Genomic DNA, 23,066 nt, shown 5'->3' on the forward strand with positions numbered 1-23,066 from the left:
CTCAGGTGGGGACTGTGCGTCCTCACGGTGGTGCCCACCCACCGGCTTGCCAGGCTCCTGCTACCTTCATGCCTACACATCCCTCTGTGAGGGTGGCACCCCTTTTGGTTACGGTGCTCAGGGAAACGGCGTACAGGACCGGGGACCCCAGGCAGCTGGGCTGGCTGGACATTGCTCAGTGGCGGGAGACCCCAGGTGAGCACTTCGGCCATAAGTTCATGCCTCATGAACTCTGCGGTGCAGTAAGGTTGGAGCCTGCTGGTCACCTGTTCTGGTCATCACTTCTGGTCCGAGGACGACTCGTCTGCAGGACAGGGCTGGCCCGCAGGTGGCCAGATCACAGTTCTGACCCAAGACCGGTTTCCCCAGGTTCTTCTGTTTTGTTTTTGTTTTTTTTTTTGGGACACAGCTGGGATTGCTCAGGGCTGACTCCCGGCAACTCGGAGAACCCTGCCTGGGGATTGAACCCGGGTCAGCGCTGTGCTAGGCCAGTGCCATCCCTGCTGTCCTGCGGCTTGGGCCTCTCTCAGGCTGCTGAGATGACCCTTCTGAAGCTGGGCTGCCTCCGGCATGGGTTGGGACCAGAGACTCGGAATAGTCTCAAAATACATCTTTTTGATTTCCTTTGGGGCCACACCTGGAGGTGCTTAGGGATCCCTCCAGACAGTGCTCGGGGATCCATCTGGGGTTCTGGGGATCTAACCTGGGTCGGCCATGTGCTCGGCGAGTGTCCTACCCACAGTACCATCTCTCGGGTCTCCAAAGAGACTAGAAATAATCTTTCAGAATTTGGGTAAACTGAGGCCTGGGGGGCTCGGATGTCTTGGAATTCCTATGGGGGGTCTGCCTGTTGGGGGCTGTCCTGGCGCACACCTCCACCTGCCGTAGGGACCCGCTGGTGGGCCGGCCTCGCCCGCCCTGACGGTGCCCCTTGTCCCCAGCATGGGCCAGAAGCAGCTCGTGTGCCTGGCCCGCGCCCTCCTGCGGAACACCCAGATCCTCATCCTGGACGAGGCCATGGCCCACGTGGACCTGGGCACCGAGAGCCAGATTCAGGCAGCCCTCGGGGGCTGGTTTGCCCAGTGCACGGTGCTGGTCATCGCCCACCGCCTCCGCTCCGTCATGGACTGCAGCAGGTAAGCGCCCCCCCCCGCCCACGGCAGGGATCAAAGGTGGGAGGGCAAGCCTGGAGGGTGTGAGCAGGGCGGCCAGGCAGTTGGGCAAGATGAGCCAGGCTGCCGCCGGGAGGGGGCTGGCGCCGAGCAGGACGCTCCGGAAACTGGACTCTGGACGGGCTGGGCCGCGTCCCCACACTTGTGTCCCCGTGTCCCCTGCAGGGTGCTGGTCATGGACAACGGCCGGGTGGCCGAGAGTGGCAGCCCAGCCCAGCTGCTGGCGCAGCGTGGCCTGTTTTACGAGCTGGCCCAGGAGTCTGGCCTGGTCTGACGCTCCCCGCGTGGTGCAGAGAGAAAGTGTGTCCTGGACGTCCGGAGGGCAGGGGGTCCCCACTGCCCTCTCTGACCATGGGGGGGGGGGGGAGAGCATCCCTGGCCTGGGGCTGAGCCCTGGACCCCGGGGGGCCCTCCGGAGAGGCCACCCTGCAGACCAGAAGAGCCGGCGGGGCGGTGGCGAGTGGACTTGACACAAGGCGGCCTGTCCCTGGGAGTCGTCGGCCCACTGACAGGCGGTCTGAGAGAACCAGAGACCACTGTGGCCCCCGCCCGCCCCTGGCCCATGTGTGTGAGGAAATAAAACTTCCTGCCCTCACGGAGAGGAGAGGGGGAGCGTTACTTCACGGGGACGGTCAGGCCCACTGGGCTGCACCCCAGCTCCCTCCGTGGCCTGGCTCTCAGCAGCAGGGAACTTGCTAAGCCGGGACCAGCCTTGTCTGGGCAAGGGGCTTTGTCCCAGCACGCAGTCCTGACACGGGCGGAAACGCGCCCATCTTCAGCTCGGGGCTGGGGGACCCCGGGCCCAGGGCCCCTCGGGGGTGCGGCTGCACTGCAGCGGCTCTGGCTGGGGGGCGGGCCCTTCGCCTCCGGGGCTGAGGGAGCCGCGGCCAGGCCCCCTTCTCCGTGCCGAAAGCTGAGAGTTCTCCCACCAGGAGCCACATCCGGGAAGCTGACGGACGAGCACCTCACAAGGAGGGCCTGCCGATCGGCTGGGATTTCTCTTCCAGGGGGCGTGTGCGTGAGTGTGTGTGCACGTGGGTGCCTATGTGTGCCGTGCGTGCGTGTGTGTGTCTGCACGTGCGTCTGTACATGTGCGCACACGTGCATGTCGGCGCATGTGTCCACACACGTGTGCATACTTGCACGTCTGCATGTTTGTACACACGCACACACGTCTACACGTGCATGTCTGTACACGTACGTGTGCACGTCTGAGCATGTGCGTGTGAGAGCACGTACGTGTGTGCACGTGTGTGCTCACGTGTGCTTCTGAGGCTGGGTCACGCGTCCCTGCATCTGTTGAGTTCCTGCACAGCTCAGGGGCAGCAGGGGACCGAGGTGGGCGGGGATCTCGGCTAGGTCTGCCTGGCGCCAATCCTCCCCGGCCTCAACAGACCCTTCACTCCCAGGCACCCCGTTCCCGACCACCCCTCCCGGGACCGGGGCAAAGAGGAGGGGAGCCCTTCAGACTCGACTCGAGGGGATGGCGAGAACCCTGGCTAAGGCCCCAGAACCGAGACAAGGGTCCTTTAGAAAGAAATCAAACTTTTTTTTCCTTTTTACTGCAAAGTATCTGCAAATATTTGCGTTTCCAGTGTAAGTCATTACAAAAAGATCCCCAAGAAAAACTTGGTTTATCTCATGTGAAAGAATGGTATAACTTACAAAAAAATAAATATATATTTTTTCCACCCAAAAGAAAGACACTTCTCGGAGGCTGAAGCCAGCAACGTAATTCAAGCAGGTGGGAGCCTGGGGGTGGGGGTGGGGGTTTCTCACACTGCTTTTTCCCGGGACCCACAGAGCTGGCCTGTGGGGGCTCCCCCTTTTCTTCCTGCAGGACAGCAAGAGTGGGTCCCTCGCAGCCAGTCTGCTCACAGCGCACACCCCTTCCTCCTGGGGAGAGTCCTGAGACTTTTCCTCTCTTGGGGAGGGACTCAAAAAACAAAACGAAAACAAAAAACCCGCAAAAGCAAAACAAAACCAAAAAAAAGAAAGAAAGAAAGAAAGAAAGAAAGAAAGAAAGAAAGAAAAGCCATCACTGATGGTCACGCGAGCTCCTTGGCAAAGACTTGGAAACCAGACATCCAGGCTTCTGGCTGCCGCCTGGACAGCAGTGACCCAGATGCTAAGCGGGCCGGAGGAGGGGGCGAAATTTAAAAACAAGACCCAACGTGGGTTCTTTTTGGTACCGACCGGTCACAGGAAGCGCAAGTGGGCACTGAGGGAGGAAGGGCAGGAGGAACCCAGGCGGACTGGGTGAGAGAGCCCCCGGTGACCATCACCCCCGAGTGGGTCTGGGAAGCGAGTTCCCCTCCCCCCCCGGCTCCCCGGGCACCCCAGGGATGGACGAGGTGCCCAGACCGACAGGGGTCAGAGGAGTGACCCTGCCCGGCTGTGGCGCTGGGGGTCCCTGTCCTGCCAAGGTCCCTCACCCAGACACGGCAGCAGCCCCCAGGAAAGAGCTTTGGTGGGGGAGTCCTTCTCGGACCCTCCTGGGGGTGGGGGGAGGGGGGGGTGGAGGGGTGGGCCGAGAAGCTTCTCGAAGGCTTGTGATCCACGGACGTGGTGGCTGGATTTGGTCACGAGCAGATTCCCCGTGGCCGGTCTGTCCCCTGAGCACCGAGAGTGACGCGCGCAGACGGGGAGGAGGCGGGCTGGTGTGTGTGTATGGGGCGGGGGGTGTGCGAGGGCCCCCAGCCCCGGAGTCTCGTCTCGCTCCGCTGGCTCCGTCGTGCAGGGCCGTCGGGGGGCGCCCGTGTGCATCTGGGTTCTGGGCCTTTTGGTTTCAGTGCTGGAGGCCGGACAGGCTGCTCACACCAGGCCCGCGTCCCTGGCCATGCTGAAGAACTGCCCGCGCTGCCTCAGGAGCTCTGCGGGGGTGTCGCACTCCACGATCTCCCCCCGGTCCAGGACGATCACCCTGCGGGCAGGCGCAGACGCAGGGTCAGGGCTCCCACCCGCCCGCCCCGGCCGCCAGCCCCGCTCCAGCTCCCTTTCCGGTCCCACTCCCCAGCCTCCCGGCTGGCATGGCCACGCCCGGGACCTGCGGTCACTGCCACTTTGGCCCTCGACTCCGGAAATCTAATGGAAACGCCTTGAGCATTTGAGGGAGGAGAACCAGCTCCAGGGGCCCACTGGACCCAACCCGGCTAGCGCCGAAGTGGGCCGAACACAGAGCACAGCTCACAGAAGCGTCCGCAGACGAGAGGCAGGAGACGCGACCTGCCGGGCCTGGACCCCGCTCGCCAGGATCAGTGACAAGTGCATGCCAAGTCCCTCGCAGACACGAAAGGTTCCCGGGACCCCTGAACCGCTGCCGCTCAAGCAAGTGGGAGGGTCTGGCCCTTTGGCTCTGGTCGGGTTCTGACGTGATTTATGACTGACTATTCGTCTTCTCGTGTCTTGGCGGCCACACCCGACGACGCTCAGGGGTTCCTGCTGGCGCGACACTCAGGGACCACTCCTGACGGGGCTTGGGGGACCATATGGGATGCGGGGGTTGAACCCAGGTCGGCCGTGTGCCAGGCAAACTCCCTCCCCTTTGTACTGTCGCTCCAGCTCCTGATCGTCCCTGCCTAGCTCGGAGAAGGGGCCACCGGCGAGCCTGCCTCGCGCTTCCCGCCTCTGCTCTGGGCTTCCCCGCTGCCTCCTGGCATTCGCCTGTCAAGTCCGGTGAGCGGTTCCCCACGTCCCAGAATCTCCTGCTGGGATCCCAGGGTCTGGAGCAAGGCTGGAGAGGCAAGAGGCCCTGTCCACACACACACAGACACACACACACACACATGCCTGTGTACACACGCACTCATACACACATGCTCACACACGTTTATACAGACACACACAATGTGCACACATGCCCCTGCAAATATACACACGTGCACACACCCATACACACATGCATGTGCACACAGGCCCCTCCACACATGCACACACATACAGACATACAAGCACACATAATCACACACAGTCCAGACACACATGCACACGCACACCCATGCATACCCATGCACACACACACATGCCTGTGTACACACACACTCATACACACATGCTCACACACATTTATACAGACACACACAATGTGCGTACATGCCCCTGCACATATACACACGTGCACACACCCATACACACATGCATGTGCACACAGGCCCCTCCACACATGCACACACATACAGACATACATGCACACACAATCACACACACATGTCCAGACACACATGCACATGCACACCCATGCATACCCATGCCCATGCACACACACACATGCCTGTGCCTCCCCACATGTGCACACACGCGTGGTCCCAGGGAGGGCACAGTACGTGTCGGAGACCGGTGGAACGGCCCAGGACCAAGACGCCCCCGGCGGGGCCGCGGCCAGGCAGCGGGGAGAGCAGGGAGCTGGGGGCGTCACCTCGTGTAGTCCAGAATGGTGTTGAGCCGGTGGGCGATGGTGAGGACGGTGCAGTCGTCGAACTGCGTCCGGATGGTGGACTGGATGAGGTCGTCGGTCTCCAGGTCCACGGCGGCCGTGGCCTCGTCCAGCACCAGGATCTTCGTCTTCCGCAGCAAGGCCCGGGCCAGGCACACGAGCTGGCGCTGCCCAACGCTGCGGGGAGAGGGCGGGTCAGCCCCGGCGGGGGGGTGGGCACGCGGGACCTCACGTCCCCCTCCTGCGGACGCCCCGGCACGTGTGTCCCCCCCGCCCGGCTCGAGGCCCAGCACAGAGCTCAGCGGGGGCGTTCAGAAGCCCCCGCTGCCGGGCCGAGCCACAGGATGGCGACAGGGGACTGGCCTTGCAGGCGGCATCCCGGCACCCCACAGGGTCCCCCCCGTGCCCGCCAGGAGTGTCCCCTGAGTGCGGAGCCGGAGTCGGCCCTGAGCATTGCCGGGTTTGAAAACAAAGCCTCCTTATACCAGTCCCGAGGGCTGGCGCTAAGCGCTGCAGGTTTGATCCCTGGCACCGCCAGGAGTGGCCCTAGAGCCGAAACAACTCCCCGCCCCTCCCCCCACCACACATCCCCCCATCCAACCTGGCGGAGGGGTGCTGCGGCTGCAAACAGCCTTCAGCACGCCTCTGCCATGCGAGCACGCGTGTGGCAGAGACCCAGGGCTGGCTGGGGGTGAGGGTCAGGGCAGAGGGAGGGGACCCTGGCTGACGCAGCTCGATCAGCCCCGATCCCCGGAGGGCAGGAGTCGGGGGGGGGGGGGGGCACACGCCCAAAGCCCCACCCCCGGCCCCAACACGGTCCGCGGAGACGCCGCCAATCGCGCAGCTGCCGGACTTCGGGGGAAACGCTCTGAACGGCTGGCGCGCACGGGCCGGGCATGCTGGGGCGGGGACCAGCCTGATCTCGGGGGGTCCCAGCCCACCTGAGGTTCTCCCCGCCTTCCGCGCACTCGTGGTTCAGCTTGTCAGGAAGGGCCGACACGAAGCCCTTCAGGTGAGCCAGCTCCAGCGAGCTCCACACCTCCTCGTCCGAGTACTGGCCGAACGGGTCGAGGTTCATGCGCAGGGAGCCGGAGAACAAGACGGGGTCCTGCGGAGGCATTGGGGCGCGTGACGGGCAAGCTCGGGGCGACCAGGCGCGAGGGCCCCGGGGTGCCGACCAGCCTTGGGATCTACGTTTCTGGTTTTGAGGGTCTATTTTAATTTTTGCTTTTCCGGGTCACTCCCGGCTCAGCACTCAGGAATCACTTTGGCAGGGCTCGAGGGCCACGTGGGACGCCAGGGGTCGAACCCGGGTCAGCCAGGTGCAAGGTCAATGCCCTCCCCGCTGTGCTGCGTCTCTGGCCCCTGGTTGTGAGTTTTGGGGCCACACCCGGAGGGGCTCAGGGCTGACTCCTGGGGGATGCTCAGGCCACATGGGATGCCCGGGGGAGAACCCAGGGTGGCCGTGTACAGGCCCACGCCTGCAGCTCTGGTCCCCAGAAAACATTTCGGGAGAGGCTGATGACAGACAGATGGACGGACGGACGGACAGACAGAACAGACGGACAGCCAGCCAGCCAGATGGACAGACAGACAGAGCTGGGAGAGCCTGGGGAAGGTGGGATGGGACCCTGGGTTTTGTTCCCGGCTCTTCCCTCCCAGTCTTCAACAGGCAGAGAGGTGGGGGAACATTCCAGAAAGGAGACTCGGGGCTGCAGTGGGGTGGGCACTTGTCTTGACCTGGCTAGCCCGAGTTCCATCCCTGGCACCCCACAGGGTCCCTGCCAGGAGTGATCCCTGAGCACTGCTGGTTGTGGCCCCCAAACAAAAACAAAAACGAAAAAGAAAAGAAGGGGGTGCAGCCTAGGGTGGTCCGACAGCAGAGGCCCCTGCATCCGCCCCGTTGCCGGCCTCTGGAAGGGACCTGGGATGGATTTTAGGGATGGCAGCACCCGGGGCCGGGAGGCAGCTCGCAGGGCCCAGCACGTGCCTGGCATGCGTGAGGCCTCGAGCCTGACTCTGCTGGGAGGCCCCTGAGCACGGCTGGACGGGCGGCAGGGTCAGGGCTGACCAGCGGCAGCAGGAAACAGAGGGCTCGGGGCTCCCGGGGAGTGGGGGCGGGGCTGGCAGTGGTGCCGCCCTGGCCCTCACCTGCGGGATGATGGTGACCTTGAAGCGCAGGTCGTGGAGGCCGATCTTGGCGATGTTGACACCATCGATGACGATCTCCCCTTGGGCCGACTCGTTGATGCGGAACAAGCCCAGGGTCAAGGAGGACTTCCCGGCGCCCGTGCGTCCCACGATGCCCACCTGCAGGTGGCACGGGCCAGGGGTGAGGCTGGGGTCCTCCCTTGGCGGGGTGAGGGTGGGTTGCTCCCTCCCTGAGCCGCGGAGTGGGGGTGGGGTGCTCCTCCCCAGCTCCCGTGGGACCCCCCAGGAGGCGAGTCGGCAATGCGGAGGCCTCCCAAGACGCGGGCACCATCAGGGACTTCTGGGGGGCCGTGCTGATCGCTGGTGCTCCCCCCCGCCCCGCCGGGCCAGGCCGTTCTCTTTGGCTTGGCGGTGCTGGGGTCTGTCCCTGGGGGTTCGCGCACACACGCGGGCAGGGAGCCACACACCAGGGGCTACGGCTGTGAGACCCTGGGAAGCCGACCTCACGGCTCCTCTCCAGAGACTGTCCCAGCCCCGGACTCTCGGAGACGCTGCCCCACACTCCACCGCGGGGCTGGCGGCCGGGACTCAGCCAGGCTCTGTCTGAGGTCATCCCCGCCAGGGCGAGTTCCCAGGAAGAGCTCGGACCCGGGCCACATGCCCCGTCCCAGCCCTTTCCCACGTCCCTCCTCCCAGGTCGGTGGCACGGGACTGCCGTTGGGAACGTCTGCAGGGACGGGGCTGGGGGGCTGGGGTGGGGGGGGTGGCAGCCCAGGGCTGCTGATCTCGCCAGAAAGAGCGGAGAACGGGGCTTATGGGAAACGGGCCCCGCGTCTCAGCTCTGGCGGCTGAAATTCAGGGCTCGGTTCAAGACCCACGAGGCTCCCCGTCTGCCAGGCTGCCCGTGCTCTCGGGGCTGCTTCCGGTCCGTGAGCCTCCCCGTCAAGGCCGGGCGGGCGGGCCGGGGCGCACCCACCTTCTCCCCACCCTCGATGGTGACGTTGATGTTCTTGAGAACCAGGTCCAGGTCGTCCCGGTACCTCAGGCCGAAGTTCCGGAACTCCACGCGGCCGGTCTGGGGCCAGGTGCTGGGCGGGGCCGTCTCCTCGATGCGCCACGGAGCCTGGGGTCACAGGGGTCCGGCGGGCAGCCGTGAGGACCCCCTCACAGCAGCCTCACACGCACCCCACCTCCCACACTCACTGGGGACACCCACTGGAATGCCACCCCCGCCCCGTCCAGCCTCTGCACCCGAAGCTCCCCCACCTCCTGCCGTTCCCGGGCAGTGCGGACCCCACCCTAGCCCGTGCCCCCTTCCCTGACCTAACGACCTCCTGCATTTCCACCTGCATCTTATGCTCCAGCGCCAGGACCGAACTCAGGGCCTCACCCGCAGCAGGTGCCTGACCACTGGGCCACACAGCCTCATCTCTACTTTGTGCAAATGCTTTCCCGGCAACGGTGCCTCTGACCCCGTGTCCAGAGGATGGAGCTGGGGCGGTGGGTTTGCTCCCGGGCTGGATCTCCGCACGAGCCCTGTCTCCCAATACTGCAGCATGGGCGTGGCCTGACTGCCTTGGGGGGTGTTGGGATGGGCCCCAGGCCAGCCGCAAGTACGCATCACCTCGCTGATGCCTCATCCCGATCCCCTGCGCAGACCCCCACCCACACCCAGCCACCGTGTGCCAAAGTTTCCCCCCCTCAAGAGACAGCGAGCTTCATTTTCCACGACGGAAATTCCCCCTATTCAAAATGAAACAAAACAAGGGCTGGAGCGATAGGACAGTCAAGAGGGCATTTGCCTGGCACACAGCTGACCCGGGTTCGACCCCCAGCACCCCATATGGGTCCGAGCACTGCCAGCAGCGATTCCTGAGTGCAGAGCCAGGAGTCAGCCCTGAGCACTGCCAGGCGTGACACCACAAAAACAAACCAAACCAAGATAAAACAGGAACAACAAAAACACGGAAACTGCAAGAAGATTCTCGGAGGACCATCCGCCGCCCCCCGCTGAGATTCGCCAAGTCAGAGGGACGTTAACCAGGCCTGAAGTCCAGCTGAAGGGGGTGACACAGACGCTGGTCTGACCAAACCGCCCCCCACCCCAGCTCCCGGGGGAAAGTCCGTTAATTGGAATTTCTCTCTTTGAAAACTGTCTCCAAGGTGCTGGGCGGTGGGAGCAGAGTCTCCCTGGTAGGGCGTCCGGCTGCCCTCCCACTGGGGGCCACTGCGTGGCCACAGGACCAAGGCCCGGAGGCCGGCGCGGGGCCCCCTGACCTCCTTCTCGGTCTCCGAATACTCCTTGAGTCTCTCCACGGCCACTATGTTGGTCTCCATCTCCGAAGACATCCGGACGAGCCAGTTCAGGTATGAGGTGATCTGGGGGCGGGAACGGGGAGGGCAGGCGCCCGGGTCACACCCTGCCCAGTGACCGCCAAGCCACAGGTTGGGCCACAAGAACGACGGAGAGGAAAGAAGCAACGGAAAACATCAGGGACGGGCCGGGAGTCTGGTCCCTGCGGGGCCCTGCGCCTGGGGGAGGTGAGGACCCCTGAGGCAGCAAACCGGGGGGGAGCCCTGAGAGCTGGGGGTGCGGCCTGAAAATGAGATCTAAGAAGAAAGGGCAAGGATTGGGAGTGTCAGGGCAGCAGCTCGAGGGCCTCACCTGCAGGGAGTAGGACACGGACAGGCCCACCAGGCCCGGGCTCAGGCTGTGCCGCGACACCACCGCAAACAGGGACGCGAAGAGCACGATGCAGTTGCCCACGCACTCCAGCCGCACCGCCAGCCACCTGCAGGGGCACACGGGACGACGCGGGGATGCGTGGACGCACGGGCGCACGGACACTTGGACGCAGGGACACAGACACGCAGACACGCGGACTCACGGACACACAGACGCATGGATGCACAGATACAAGAACACACAGGCACATGGACACACGGACACATGGACGTTCGAATGCATGGACACATGGACGTTCGAATGCACAGACACACGGACACACGGACGCATAGACACACGGACGCATAGACACACGGACGCATGGATGCACAGATACAAGAACGCACAGGCACATGGACACACGGACACATGGACGTTCGAATGCACAGACACACGGACACACAGACACATGGACACACGGACGCATAGACACACGGACGCACGGACACCCAGACGAACAGACACAAGGGCCCAGGGCCGTGCTGAGGGTGGGGAGGCAGCCGGTCTGGCTCGGTCAGGGCCCGGGGGAGGGGCAGGGGGGTGGCCGGTCACTGAGCTGATCTCCAGGACCTCCTGAGCCCTCCCCGGTTCTGGGCACACGGGCGAGGGGCAGGGGGCGGGGACGGATTTCAGCAATTCCGTGACAGGCCCCCCAGGGAACGAGACGAGTTCTCCAGAAATGCTTTTTCCCAGGAAATGAGAACTGGCATGTGGGGAAGAGCCAACGGCCCCCTGGTGCCAGCCGCAGCAACAGGCCCACGCCGGCATCTTCCGGGAAGAAGACGCCCTGGGAGAGAGGCGTGAGGCTTCCGAAACGGCGCTCTCCGGGGACGAGGGGGCAAGGGAGGGGCGCGGCCCCCAGCTGCCCTGGCCTCGGGTGGCTCCTCTGGCAGGCCCAGCCCCCACGGCACCCTCAGGCTCTCTTTTGGTCTTGGGGCCACACCCCGCGGTGCGCAGGGGTTCCTCCTGGCTCTGTGCTCAGGAATCACTCCTGGTGGGGGTCAGGGGGCCATATGGGATGCCGGGGATCGAACCCGGGTTGCTCGTGTGCAAGGCAGCGTCCTCCCCGCTCTGGCCCCAGCAGAGGGGATTTTTTTAAAAAAATCTTTTCTGGTTGTTTTTAATTACTTGCACGCGTGCTCAGGGCATTCTCCTCGCCCTGTGTTCAAGAATCACTCCCACAGGGCTTGGGGGACTGTACGGGGGCTGGGGGCTGAGCCCGGGTCAGCGGGTGCAAGGCAAGTGGCCCCCTGCTGTCCTATCCCCCGCCCCCGTTCTTGACTTTGTGCATGTGTGTGCGTGCGTGTGCGGGTGCGTGTCCCTGGGCGAGCATCCCTGGGCTCCCAGGGCGCCCTGTCCCAGAGCCCGTCGATCACCTCGGCGCTGTAACCGCAGGGCGCCCAGGACACAGCGTGACCCACCGCTTCCCCGCCACGACCCCGACCCCTTCCCTCTACACAGCCGAAGCCGCCTGTGAACCCCTGCCTGGCCCCGCCCCGACCGGGTCTCCTCGCTCTGCCACCGGGGCCCCTGGCAGCAGGGGGGCGGGTCCGAATCCCCGTCTGGGGAGTGGGCCCTCGCCTCCGGGGATGCTGCCCGCCCACCCTCCCCACCCCCGAACCTCTCGGGGGACCCCAGTCACACGGGGCGAGGCACGGGCGGACCCTGCCCTGCCCGGGGAGCCCCGAGGTGCCCCCGCCTCCTGGACGTGCGGGGCAGCGGCCCACCTGTTGGCCACGATGCCGGGGAAGTAGGCCTTCTGGTTCTCGTCCACCTTGAGGTCACTCTGGCGGATGAAGCGCTCCTGCTCGGCGAAGGCGCGGATGACGCTGACGCCCAGCAGGGTCTCGTTGAAGTGCGAGTACACGGGCGAGCGGCTGACGGACTCCAGGCGCTTCAGCTGCCGAGAGGACGCCACGTAGAACCTCTGGGGCGAGAAGGGACGCCGAGGGTCGGGGCCGGGCGAGCGGGGCCGGAAGGGGGGCTACTGGCAGGCGGGAACCACAGGTGCCAACAGTCACAGCAGCGCCCTCCTAGCGGCGGGTGGGGGGCATTTCGCAGGCCCCAGCACCTTCGAGCCTCGCCCAGCCCCAGGGGCTATTCCTGCTTCCCGAAATCAAAAAGTACCAAAGGTCAGAAAACTGTCACCAACCTAGGCCCCAGCCATGCCTGGGGGAGGGGGGGGCGCACGGGGGGACTCCTGGCTCAGTGCTCAGGGACAAGTCAGTTTTAATTATTTATTTTCTATTTTTTTGGTGTGGGGGCCACACCCAGCAGTGCTCGGGGGTTCCTCCTGGCTCTGCTCTCGGGAATTACTCCTGGTGGTGCTCGGGGGACCCTATGGGATGTGCCGGTTATTGAATCTGAGTTGGACGTGTGCAAGGCAAACGCCCTCTCCGCTGTGGTATCTATCTGGCCCCCGTTTTAATTTTTTTTTCTTTTTGGGTCACACATGGCGATGCACAGGGGTTCCCCCTGACTCATGCACTCCGGAATTACTTCTGGCGGTGCTCGGGGGACCAAATGGGATGCTGCGAATCGAACCCGGGTTGGCCGCGTGCAAGGCAAACGCCCTCCCCGCTGTGCTACGGCTCCAGCCCCCGTTTTAGTTTTTGAACTTTGAATTTTTAAAAATCTGTTGTTTTGAGCCACCCTTGGAGATGCTCAGGGCTTACGGCTGCTCTACGTCCAGGGGTCCCTCCTGGTGGTGCTTGAGGGACCTCGTGCAGTCCCGGGGGTGGAGCCCAGGTCAGCTATGTGCGAGGCAAGAGCCCTCCCTGCTGCCCTATCGCTCTGGCCCCAAAGCCAGTATTGTGACTTTTGCCTCCGCCACCTTCCTGCTGTTCTTAAACTCCGCCTACAGGGAAACTCACAGCATGCCCAGCCTCTTGGTGTCCGTTGGAGCATCTGTGAGACTCACCCAGGGGATTCACCCGCTCTGCTGGCGCACCCTCCCCGACCTCCCGCCCTGCCTCGGCGTTGTTTTCTGAGATAGAGATGTGATATCCGGAGCTCCAGCAGCTACCTGGGACCAGGAGTCCCCCTGAGACAGAAATCTGAGGCCAAGATCACAGAACGAAAGCGCGAGGGCAGGAGTCCGGGGTCCGACAGATGCCAGGACTTGCCCCGTCAGCCCCTGTGGCTTGAGCTCCAGATTTCTATGTCGAGGGAGAAGAAACACCCAGTGGGGGCTGCCCATGTCATTCCCATCTGCATTATCTGCCGGGGTCTTCACGAGGCTTCTCTCTGGTGACCCGCAATGCACAGGGGTCCCTCCTGCCTTTCACGTTTTTCCTCTTGTGACTTAATAGCGACTGGAGACATCGGTTATGGCAGCCGGAAAACTGTCAGTCCAGGGAACGATGACTTAACCCAACGACAGGAACAAACCCAACCTCCCTCCAGCAAAATCCTGCAAAGCAGGAACGAGAGGAACGAGGGCCAGGAGGAGCAGCCCACAGGGGAGCACACCACGAGGGTGTGTGTGTGTGTGTGTGTGTGTGTGTGTGTGGTGGAGGGTGGGGGAGGGCAGTGAGGACAGAGGAGGGGCCGCTATGACAAAGACAGTTGGAAATGATCTCTCTGGAGAAGAACTGAAGGAGGAAAAGGGACAGACAGGAGGACCTTTCAGTATCTGTGTTGCAAACCATAATGCTCAAAGGAGGGGGGGGAGTGGAGCAAGGGGGAGGGGCGGGGAGAGAGAGAGGGGAGAGAGAGGAGAAAAGTGTCTGCTATAGGGCAGACTGGAGGAAGAAGTGGAATGAGGAAAACTGGGGACACTGGTGATGGGAAATGTGCACTGTTGAAGGGACGGTGGTGGAACAACTTGTAACTGTGTACCTCACTGATTCGATTAAATTTAAAAAAATGAATGGGGGGGGGAAGTGCCTGCCACAGAGGCGGGCAGGGGGGTGGGGGCGATGGGGGGGAAACTGGGGTCACTGGTGGTCAGAAATGTGCACTGGTGCAGGGACGGGTGTTGGAACATCGTATGACTGAAACACAGTCATGGACAACTGAGTAACTGCATCTTGCAATGATGCGATTAAAAGGAAGGAAACAGAAGGGAATTCCTTTCGAGCCCACGGTGGGGCCCGGTGCCTCCTGACCCCTCGGCCCCCGCCCCGCCTCTCACCTGCACGAAGAAGTAGGCGAGGCCAAGGGGCGGGATGGCCACGGCGGCGATGGGCGTGGCCAGCAGGATGATGATGCAGGCGCCGATGACGTTGAACAGGGAGCCCATGAACATCTTGATGACCTGCGGGATCATCGAGTCCACCGTGTCCATCTCCTTGGAGAAGCGGTTGACCAGGTTCCCGCTGGGCGTCCGCTCGAAGAAGCTCATGGGCGACCGGAGGACGTTGCTGAGAAGGTCCAGGTGCAGGCGCCGGGACGCGAAGATGCCGCCGATGGACACGGCCATGGAGTAGCCGAACACAGCGACGCCTGCCGACACCCAGGTGTCAGGTGGCCGCTGGGGGTGGCGCTGGGGGGGCGGGGCCACACCGGGGAGGAGGACAGAAGCCCAGGGCCGTGTCTGGGGGTGGGCAGGAGCCCGGGGCCACACTCGGGGGCTGGGGGACGGCAGGACGGGGCGCCCCCCCATCTCCACCAGCAGGAGGGGAGGCCGCTGCTCCCACGAGCCTAACTCGGGCGGGCTCTGGCCCCTGACCCTGTGCGGACAGCCCCGCTCTGCAGGCGAGGACCCTGGAGGCCCCCAGGTGGATTCCTCTGCCCACTTGCGGGGGGGGGCAGTGGGGTGTCTCGGGGGCTCTGGGCCCGCCCTCTCGGCCGCCAGCGGCACCGGCCTTGGCTCCCCCTTGGGCTTCGCTCGACTCCACGCTCGAGTCCCACCGACCAGCAGGGCTCAGAGGCCTCTGGGCTTGGTGCTCGGGAGCCTGCGCGGGGCCGGGAACCTGCTCGGGTTCAGGCAGGCGGAGCCTGGGCGGCAGCTGCTGCGCGCCCGTCTGCCTCTCTGTCTCTGTCTCTGTCTCTGTCTCTCCCCCGCCCCACTCCACCTCGCTCCATCTTTCGGTCTCTCTCTGTCTCTCTCTTCCTGGCGATGCTCAGGGCTCGCTCCCGGCAGTGCTCGGGGCACCCCACGAGATGCTGCGAGTGGGGCCGGAGCCCCCGTGTCCTGTCTCTGCAGCCCGCCCCCCCCCCCCGGGTGCCCCTCGCCCGGGTTCAACGTCGGTGAGCATCAGCCCGTTCCGCTCCCCGGGGCCCTCCTCTGTGAGAGGGGCACTCAGACACAGCTGCCCCCCCCCCGCCCGGGCCGGGCGCCACCTTGCGAGATGCCCAGGGCGCCGTACACGCTGAGGCGCAGGTGCGTGTGCTGCTGGGTGCCGTTGACGATGGGGTCGTCCGTCCAGAGGCTGAGCCAGTAGTTGGAGGCCAGCGCGGCCACGTGGTTGCAGAGGAAGAGGAAGATGCTGAGGAAGGAGATGAAGAGCCCGATGGCCTTCATGTAGTCCCAGTACACGGACAGCTTGACCTGGGGGGGCAGGGGTGTCACGGCCACGCCCGGGCGCCCCCTCCCCCGCCCCCAGCTCACAGTCCGGCTGGAACCGGCCCCAGCAAGGCCTGTCCGCAGGCACCAGAAGGTGACCCTGGGGCTGTTTTCCCCTCAGGTGCTATCCCCCAGGCGCCCAGCCGAAATTTAAACAAACATCTCTCGGGGTGGCAGAACGAGTCGAGACTGGCACTCAGCTGACCCTGCACCCTCCCAGAGACCCCCAAGCCCCGCCAGGAGTGATCCCTGAGCACACAACCAGGAGTGATCCTTGAGCATACAGGAGCACAGGGCCAGCAGTCAGCCCCGAGCACTCCTGGGACAGGCCCCAAATCCAAATAATACCCGCCACCCCCCCCAGTGTCCTGAGCCCCAGACAGAGCCCTGCTCCCCAAATCCGCTTCCCTGCCCCGGGCCTTTTCCTCTCACGGGCGCACATGCTCTCACCTCAAACTCTCCTGGCGCTGGAGAGCACCCAGGGACCCCCCAGGCCCTCCTGCTCCCACTGGGACCCGAAAAAGTCACGCCCAATGCCCTGCAGCGCCCGGCTTCCCCTTCTGGGGCGAGGGGCCGTCTCTGTCCCCCGCGCTGAGGCCGGGAGCGGGTGTCACGGGAGGGTCTCACCATGCAAAGTCACTTTATTCTTCCGGGACGCCAGGGACGGGGCCCAGGGCCTGGGGCCTCGTGTGTGCCGGGCCTGCGCCCAGAGGTGCCCGGGAGACACGGGGGAGCGGCCCGCAGTGAGCGGTCAGTGTGGCCTGTCCCTCGGCCGGGGGCTCGGGGATGGGCGCCCAGGCAGGCTGAGACGCGGGGCTGAAGGAGCCACGAGCCCCCCTGAGGTTTCCAGCCCACAGACCCCCGGAAGCCTCCTGGAGACCCAACTGTGCAGGGACTGACCATCAGCACGGTGTCCATGGCTGGGCCGTGAGGGGGTCAGTGGGAGTCGCCGGCCCTGGCTTGAGGCTCCCCAGTTTGCTTGCTCAGAGGCCGCGGCCGTGAGGACGGCAGGGACGGCCAGTGCATGTTCCTGGCTGCCCCGGGTGGGGTTTGGGCCCCAGCCCTGCTGTTTGCCCGTGGGGGCTGTGGGCAGGGGCCCTGACATCTCCCGCCCGGGGCCTCACCTGCCCGGTCTGGGCCTTGTCCGCCTCCATCAGCTTCCACGACTCCTCCTTGGCGGCCCCGGCCTTCTGCAGCTCGGCCGAGCTGGCGTGGTGCCGGCTGGCGTCCCCGCTGTAGGAGGAGGAGCTGCTGAGCTGCCTGGGGGTCCGAGACACGAGGGCGTCAGCAGGCGGCACCCAGCACCCCTCTGCCGACAGCAGGCGTGACCCCGAGAGGCCCCAGGGCTCGGTGGGCTGGCAGAAGGGGCCAGGAAGGTGCCCTGTGCATGGCCGGGTGCGGCCCCGGCTCAGAACCAAACAGCAGACGAAGCGAATCCTTGCCCGTCTGGGGGGGTTCCACGCTGGTGGGTATTTTTTTTCTTTTTGGGTCACACCAGGCGATGCACAGGGGTTACTCCTGGCTCTGCACTCAGGAATGACTCCTGGCGGTGCTCGGGGGACCCTATGGGATGCTGGGACTCAAACCCGGGGTCGGCCACGTGCAAGGCAAATGCCCTCCCCGCTGTGCTATCGCTCCAGCCCCACGCTGGTGTATTTTAAGTCCTGGTTGCTGTTGAGCCTGGAGACTGCCCCTGGCCGTGCTGGGGGGCGTGGGGGGTGTGACTGGGGTGGGGGCCACGCTGGATGGCGCTGGGAGCCACGGAGCCACGGGGGTGCCAGGGACTGGCCCCAACTCAGCCCCAAATGCTGCTGTGGAAATGCTCCAAGGGGCCGTGGCAGACTCAGGACGGCGGGCCCGTGGCGTCCGTGGAGGGCCCCGAGGTGCCGGGGACCCAGAGCTGGGGTCCCCCGGCCTGAGGGTGCGGGTGAGAAGTCTGCTCCCCCAGGCCTAACCTGGTCTGCAGGGAGCCCCCAGATCCCAGGCAGCCCGGAGACAACCTCCTCCCCCACCTCCCGGGCCGAGTCCCGCCTGCCTCACCTCTGCAGCTGCTTCCCTGCCGCCTCGGGCACCAGCACGCCGTTCTCCATCTGTCGGGTCTCCTTGCCCGGGACACCGGTGGCCGCTGGCCCTGCGGGAGCAGGAGACCGAGGGAGACTCAGGTTTCCCCAGCCAGGCGGGCACCAGGGGGCAGATACCACAGCTGCCACGAGGCTGCGGGCTGGGGGCACCGGCTTCGCCGCAGACGGACAGACTGCCCAGGGGAGGGGGCACCGAAGGAGTCAGCGAGCCCGCTGGCGCACCCTGGTGTGTCGCTGTCCTGGGGGGCAGGCGAGGAGCCTGCAGCCGTCTCCTGGCCCCACCACCTCCCTGCAGGGTGCCCCCGAGGCCACCAGGGACAGTGGGGAATGCGGGGACTGGAGTGTGTGTGTGTGTGTGTGTGTGTGTGTGTGTGGTGGGGGGATGTGGGAAGGTTGGGGAACGCTGGGCTGGTGGCCCTGGGACCTGCTGACATGACAGGGGTGACGCAGAGTCCCGGGGCGGGCCCTGAGGACCCTGAGAAGGACGGAAGGTGGAGCACCTTGGGGTATTGGGGGAACCCCCCCGGCTTGTGGGGGGAGTTCAGGTGACTGGGATGGGGGCCGCCCCAAGGGCGAGAAAGTGACTGAGCCTCGAGGCCACACGTGCACGTGCAGTGACGGGGGTCTGGCAGGTGCGGGGGGGGCACGTGGCCATCACTCGCCAGCCCGCCTGGCCACGTCACGGCAGAGCGGCCCGCTAGCGCGCTACCTGGGGCCGCTGGGTGCAGGAAAGGTGCAGCCAAGCGGCTCCGCTGCGAGGGAGCCCGAGATCCGGCCGCGTCCCTGGGGCTCCCCACCCAGGTGGCCCCTAGCAGAGGAGGGACGCGTGCCGGCCAGCCAGGCAGCAGCAGAGGCGCAAGCACTCGGGACCCCTCGAAGGAACGTGGCTGCAGCACAAGCCCGTCCACTGCTCCCTCTACAAGCACCGGCCGCAGAAAGCCAGGCGCCACGGAAGCCCGGCGCCACTGACCTTGGCCTTCTTCTGCGGCTGTGCCACCTGCGAAGTCACAAGGTCAGGAAGGGGTTGAGAGCCGGGAGGCGGCAGAGGGCGCGGACGGCCGCATCCTCTTCGGCAGCGCGACGGCCAAGCCTGGCCGGGCACCTGTGCCTTAGTTTCCCCATCCCGCACGACACAGCCCGGGGCTGGCTCCTTTCCCTCAAACTCAGAACTCGGCCCTGAGGCCCATTTCCGTGGCAGCCACGGGGGGGAGGAGGAAGGGCTGGGCCCAGCCATGGGCAGAGTGTTCTGGGCACAGATGCTGATCGGCGGGAGCTGACTCGAACCCGAGCCGGGGGGGTGCTCCCCTCCCTCCTCGAGTTCCTTCAGCCCCCCACAGTGCTGAGACCCTGGCGGTTCGGCTTGGGTCTCCTCGCCGACCGAAACCCTCCGTGTTGGGGTGCGGGGCCGCACCCCGTGGTGCCTCGGGGCCACTCCGAGCCTGAGACCAGGTGGCTGGGGAGGGGTCCCGCATCCCCAACTCACTCCCACACAGCACCTGCTGGGGTGGGGGGCCTAAAAACGCCCCGAGGGGCTGAAGTTCCCAGGGGCGGGGGACGGAGAAAAGGAGCCCGTGGACAGGGTTTCCTCTCGGGCAGGGACACGTGCCACAAGCCAGAACAGAAACAAATACCGTGGCATGAGGAGAAACCAGGGCCAGACTGGGCCACGGCACTGAGTGTGAAGCAGAGCTGTAAGGAGGAGGGAGGAGGAGGGAGGAAAGGGGGGAGGGAGGAAGAAGGGAAGGAGGAGGAAGGGAGGGAGGGAGGGAGGGAGGGGAGGAGGGAGGAAGGGGCGGCCGTGGACTCGGACACCAGCCTTCGAGCACTCCTGGGGGGGGTGTGAGCAGCAGGTTGGGGTCGAGTGAAAGCCCAGCGGGGCCTTGCACACGGCCGACCCGGGTTCCATCCCCGGCACCCCACAGGGTCCTCTGAGCCCGCCAGGAGGGATCCTGGCCATGCAGCCAGGAGTCAGCCCTGAGCACCGCCAGGGTGGCCCCAAACAATAAAACGAAACACACGAAGCAGCAGACCCGGGGCACGTCCCCAACCTTGAGGTGCCCCGCCCCCACACCGGTGGTCACCCCACTCCCACCCTGCCCCCGTTCCTCCTCAAACAGGTTCTGGAACTCTGCATGGGCAGGGCCAGTGGGCAGCGGCCGGAGGGAAGGCGCCAAGGCCCGGGGGTCAGCACTGCTGACCAAACATGGACTGTGCCACCTCCCGCCCGCGTCTCCCGCGACAGACCGAGGCAGGAAGAAACCCACTGCTGGGGACGGCCCAGAGGAAGGTGCAAGCCGGGGACAGGCCTCTGGGGCTCTGTGGTGAGAGGCCTCCTGCTAGGGGGCCGAGGAGATGGCTCAGTGGTCAGGTCTGATACAGAGCCCGGCCGCCGCCTCTGCACCACCAGGGGTTGGGGGTTTCTGTGTGGTCCCCCCTTCCTGAGGCCTGAGCACTGAGCTGCCGGGTCCACCCAGTCCAGCTGGGCGTGGCCCTGTCCGGTGGGGGGACGGTGGGAAAGACCCAGCCCAGCGCCAGTTCTGGGAGGGGATGCAGATAAGGCCAGAGGACAAGGCAAACTCGGAGGCAGCCCTGGGGCAGCCGCACGGGGAGGTGGGCTGGGCGGGAGTGAGGGGGCGGGAGCTCTGTCGTTCCCCAGCGTGCAGGGGCGCCTGGCCTGCTGCGGGCACCGGGCCCTGTCGTGCTGCCCCTCGGCGGCCGAGTCTCGGGGCTCCCCAGGCCAGGCAGGAGGCCACACGCCTCGCCCGAACCCAGGTCCCACCCGTGCCCAGCAGGACTGCCACGGGTTTGCCACGAGACGGCCACGACTGGGGCAGTGACAGGAGCGTGGGAAGCACAGCCCCCCCACCCCAGGGCTCCTTCCAGGGCGCACCCCTGGGCCTTCCACGGGAGGGTGGGTGTCAGGCGCCCGGCCCGGCCCTACCGTCCTCCGGCTGGCTCTGCTCCTGCTCGGCGCTGGCGTAGGTACGCAGGAACTCGGCGAAGGCGCCCTCCCGGGCCAGCAGCTCCTGGTAGGAGCCCAGCTCCGAGATCTTGCCGCCGCTCATGACAACAATGACGTCGGCCTGCGGCAGGTAGCTGATGCCATGCGTGACCAGGAGGCGCGTCTGCGGGCCACGGGGAGAGGCGGCGGCGTCAGTGCACCAGGGTCAGACTGTGCACCCGTGGGGGGGGGGGGGTCCCGCCACACGCCGGCAGGGGGCGGCAGCAGCTGGGGTGGACGCCCAGGGAGTTGGGGTTTGGGGGCAGCTCCACCAGGAACTCCGGGAGCCGAACTGAGGGTAGGGGGGAAAGGCAGCGAGGAAGACAGCCTCAGGGCCACGCTGAACCGTCGTCTCTGTCCTTCTCTGACAGTGCCCAGAGCAAGGGAAAACAGACAGAAGTGGCCGGGGAAGGAAGTGAGGGGACGGGCTGGAGAGAGCACAGCGGGGAGGGCGTTGGCCTCGCACGTGGCCAACCCGGGTTCGAATCCCAGCATCCCATAGGGTCCCCCGAGCACCACCAGGAGTCATTCCTGAGTGCAGAGCCAGGAGGAACCCCTGAGCATCACCAGGTGTGACCCCCTCCAAGAAAAAGCAAAAATAAATAGTTTTTAAAAAAAAAAAACAAACCGAAAGTGAGGGGACAAAGGGAGCCACAGTCTGACTCACGGTCTGCAGGCCAAGCAGAGGGGAAAAGGCTGGAAAGACATTTACCACAGAAGGGGCAGAGAGGGCTGAAGAAAGCTTTTGCAGAGTTAAAAGGGGGCTGGAGCAATAGCACAGCGGGTAGGTCGTTTGCCTTGCACGCAGCCGACCCGGGTTCGATCCCCAGCACCGAACCACCAGGAGTAATTTCTATGTGCAGAGCCAGGAGTGACCTCTGAGCATCGCCGGGTGTGACCACCCCCCCCCCCAAAGAAAGGACAGAAGTCCCAACAGTCTGCGCTGGACAATGAGCACCTGGCAGGGGAGGGCTGGGAGGGGCGGGGCTGTGACTCCGCTCACGGGCAAGGGGCCGAGCCGGCTGCGGGCTACACCCAGCAGTGCTCAGGGCTGGCTCCCGGCTCTGTGGCCGGGGCTCAGGGGACCCTTAGCGGGGGTTGGGGATCGAATCCACACCAGCTGTGTGCAGGGCAAGCGCCCTGTCCTGTGTCCTGCCTCCCCGGGCCCCCGGCGTCTCTTCTTCTCTGCAGCCGAAACCTGGGTGCTTGGCCCTGTCCTGGGCGGGGGTGGGACCCGAGCCTCACGGGGACAGCAGGGGGACCCAGGAGCGTGGCCGGTGGCTGCAGGGACTGTTTCCCTGGGCCACAGCGGGCTTTTTTTAGCATTCAGTATTTTTAAGGGGTCTTCTTTGACTTCCGGCCACCCCCACCCCCGCCACGGCCCCCGGGCAGGCACCTTGTGCTTCAGCATCCCCTTGGGGCCAATGACGTTCTCGAAGATGTGCTTGCCCACGTGCGAGTCCACCGCCGACAGGGGGTCGTCGAAGAGGTAGATGTCCGAGTCACAGTAGACGGCCCGGGCCAGGCTCACGCGCTGCTTCTGCCCCCCGGAAAGGTTCACACCCTGCAGGGAGGCGGGGGGCGGTGAGGCGCAGGGTGGGGGTCCCGGGGAGGCTGTAGCCAGCCCAGCCCAAGCACAGTGACGGGCGGGTCGCGGGCACCCAGGGGACATGGGTGCGGCCCCGGCACAGGCCTGGTGTTGGCTGTGCCTCACGGTCCCTCGTGGCCCACCTGCGGCCTCACGCACGCCAGGCCCCAGCGGTCCCCACCCGCCACCTGCCGCCGCCCAGCCGGGCGCTGGGCCGCACGGCGAGGGGCTGTCATTGGTGTCAGTAGTCGGTGTGTCTGTGTGGGCGTGCGCCTCAGTGTATGTGAACGTGGGACTGTGTGTCGGCGTGAGTAGACCTGTGAGTGCGTGTCCGTGAATGTGTGAGAACGCGTGGGTGTGCGTGGGTGTGCGTGAGTGTGCGTGTGCGGACCCCCCCAAGCAGCACA

At 65.3% G+C, this 23,066-nt stretch overlaps 2 protein-coding genes across 2 annotated transcripts in view; one reads left to right on the top strand and one right to left on the bottom strand.

The window, feature by feature from the left end:
• The window catches only part of ABCC6 (ATP binding cassette subfamily C member 6), a 40,913-nt gene extending 38,038 nt beyond the window's left edge, over nt 1–2,875 (top strand). The window contains exons 30-31 of the mRNA XM_056134738.1: nt 942–1,136; nt 1,338–2,875. Of these exons, the coding sequence (XP_055990713.1) occupies nt 942–1,136; nt 1,338–1,446 (304 nt within the window). The 3' untranslated portion in view covers nt 1,447–2,875. The remainder of the gene's footprint in view (nt 1–941; nt 1,137–1,337) is intronic.
• Nucleotides 2,876–3,950: 1,075 nt separating this feature from the next.
• The window catches only part of ABCC1 (ATP binding cassette subfamily C member 1), a 77,947-nt gene continuing 58,831 nt past the window's right edge, over nt 3,951–23,066 (bottom strand). Inside the window, exons 18-31 of the mRNA XM_056134737.1 lie at nt 22,468–22,635; nt 21,012–21,195; nt 18,030–18,120; nt 17,114–17,249; nt 15,767–15,974; nt 14,616–14,926; nt 12,208–12,407; nt 10,421–10,547; nt 10,033–10,134; nt 8,732–8,878; nt 7,756–7,914; nt 6,546–6,712; nt 5,587–5,781; nt 3,951–4,095 (exon numbers count right to left, since the gene is read on the bottom strand). Coding sequence (XP_055990712.1) covers nt 3,987–4,095; nt 5,587–5,781; nt 6,546–6,712; nt 7,756–7,914; nt 8,732–8,878; nt 10,033–10,134; nt 10,421–10,547; nt 12,208–12,407; nt 14,616–14,926; nt 15,767–15,974; nt 17,114–17,249; nt 18,030–18,120; nt 21,012–21,195; nt 22,468–22,635 — 2,304 coding nt within the window. The 3' untranslated portion in view covers nt 3,951–3,986. The remainder of the gene's footprint in view (nt 4,096–5,586; nt 5,782–6,545; nt 6,713–7,755; nt 7,915–8,731; nt 8,879–10,032; nt 10,135–10,420; nt 10,548–12,207; nt 12,408–14,615; nt 14,927–15,766; nt 15,975–17,113; nt 17,250–18,029; nt 18,121–21,011; nt 21,196–22,467; nt 22,636–23,066) is intronic.

The sequence above is a fragment of the Sorex fumeus genome, unplaced genomic scaffold (assembly GCF_029834395.1).
Source record: "Sorex fumeus unplaced genomic scaffold, SorFum_2.1 ptg000102l, whole genome shotgun sequence".
In the NCBI taxonomy this organism is placed as follows: domain Eukaryota; kingdom Metazoa; phylum Chordata; class Mammalia; order Eulipotyphla; family Soricidae; genus Sorex; species Sorex fumeus.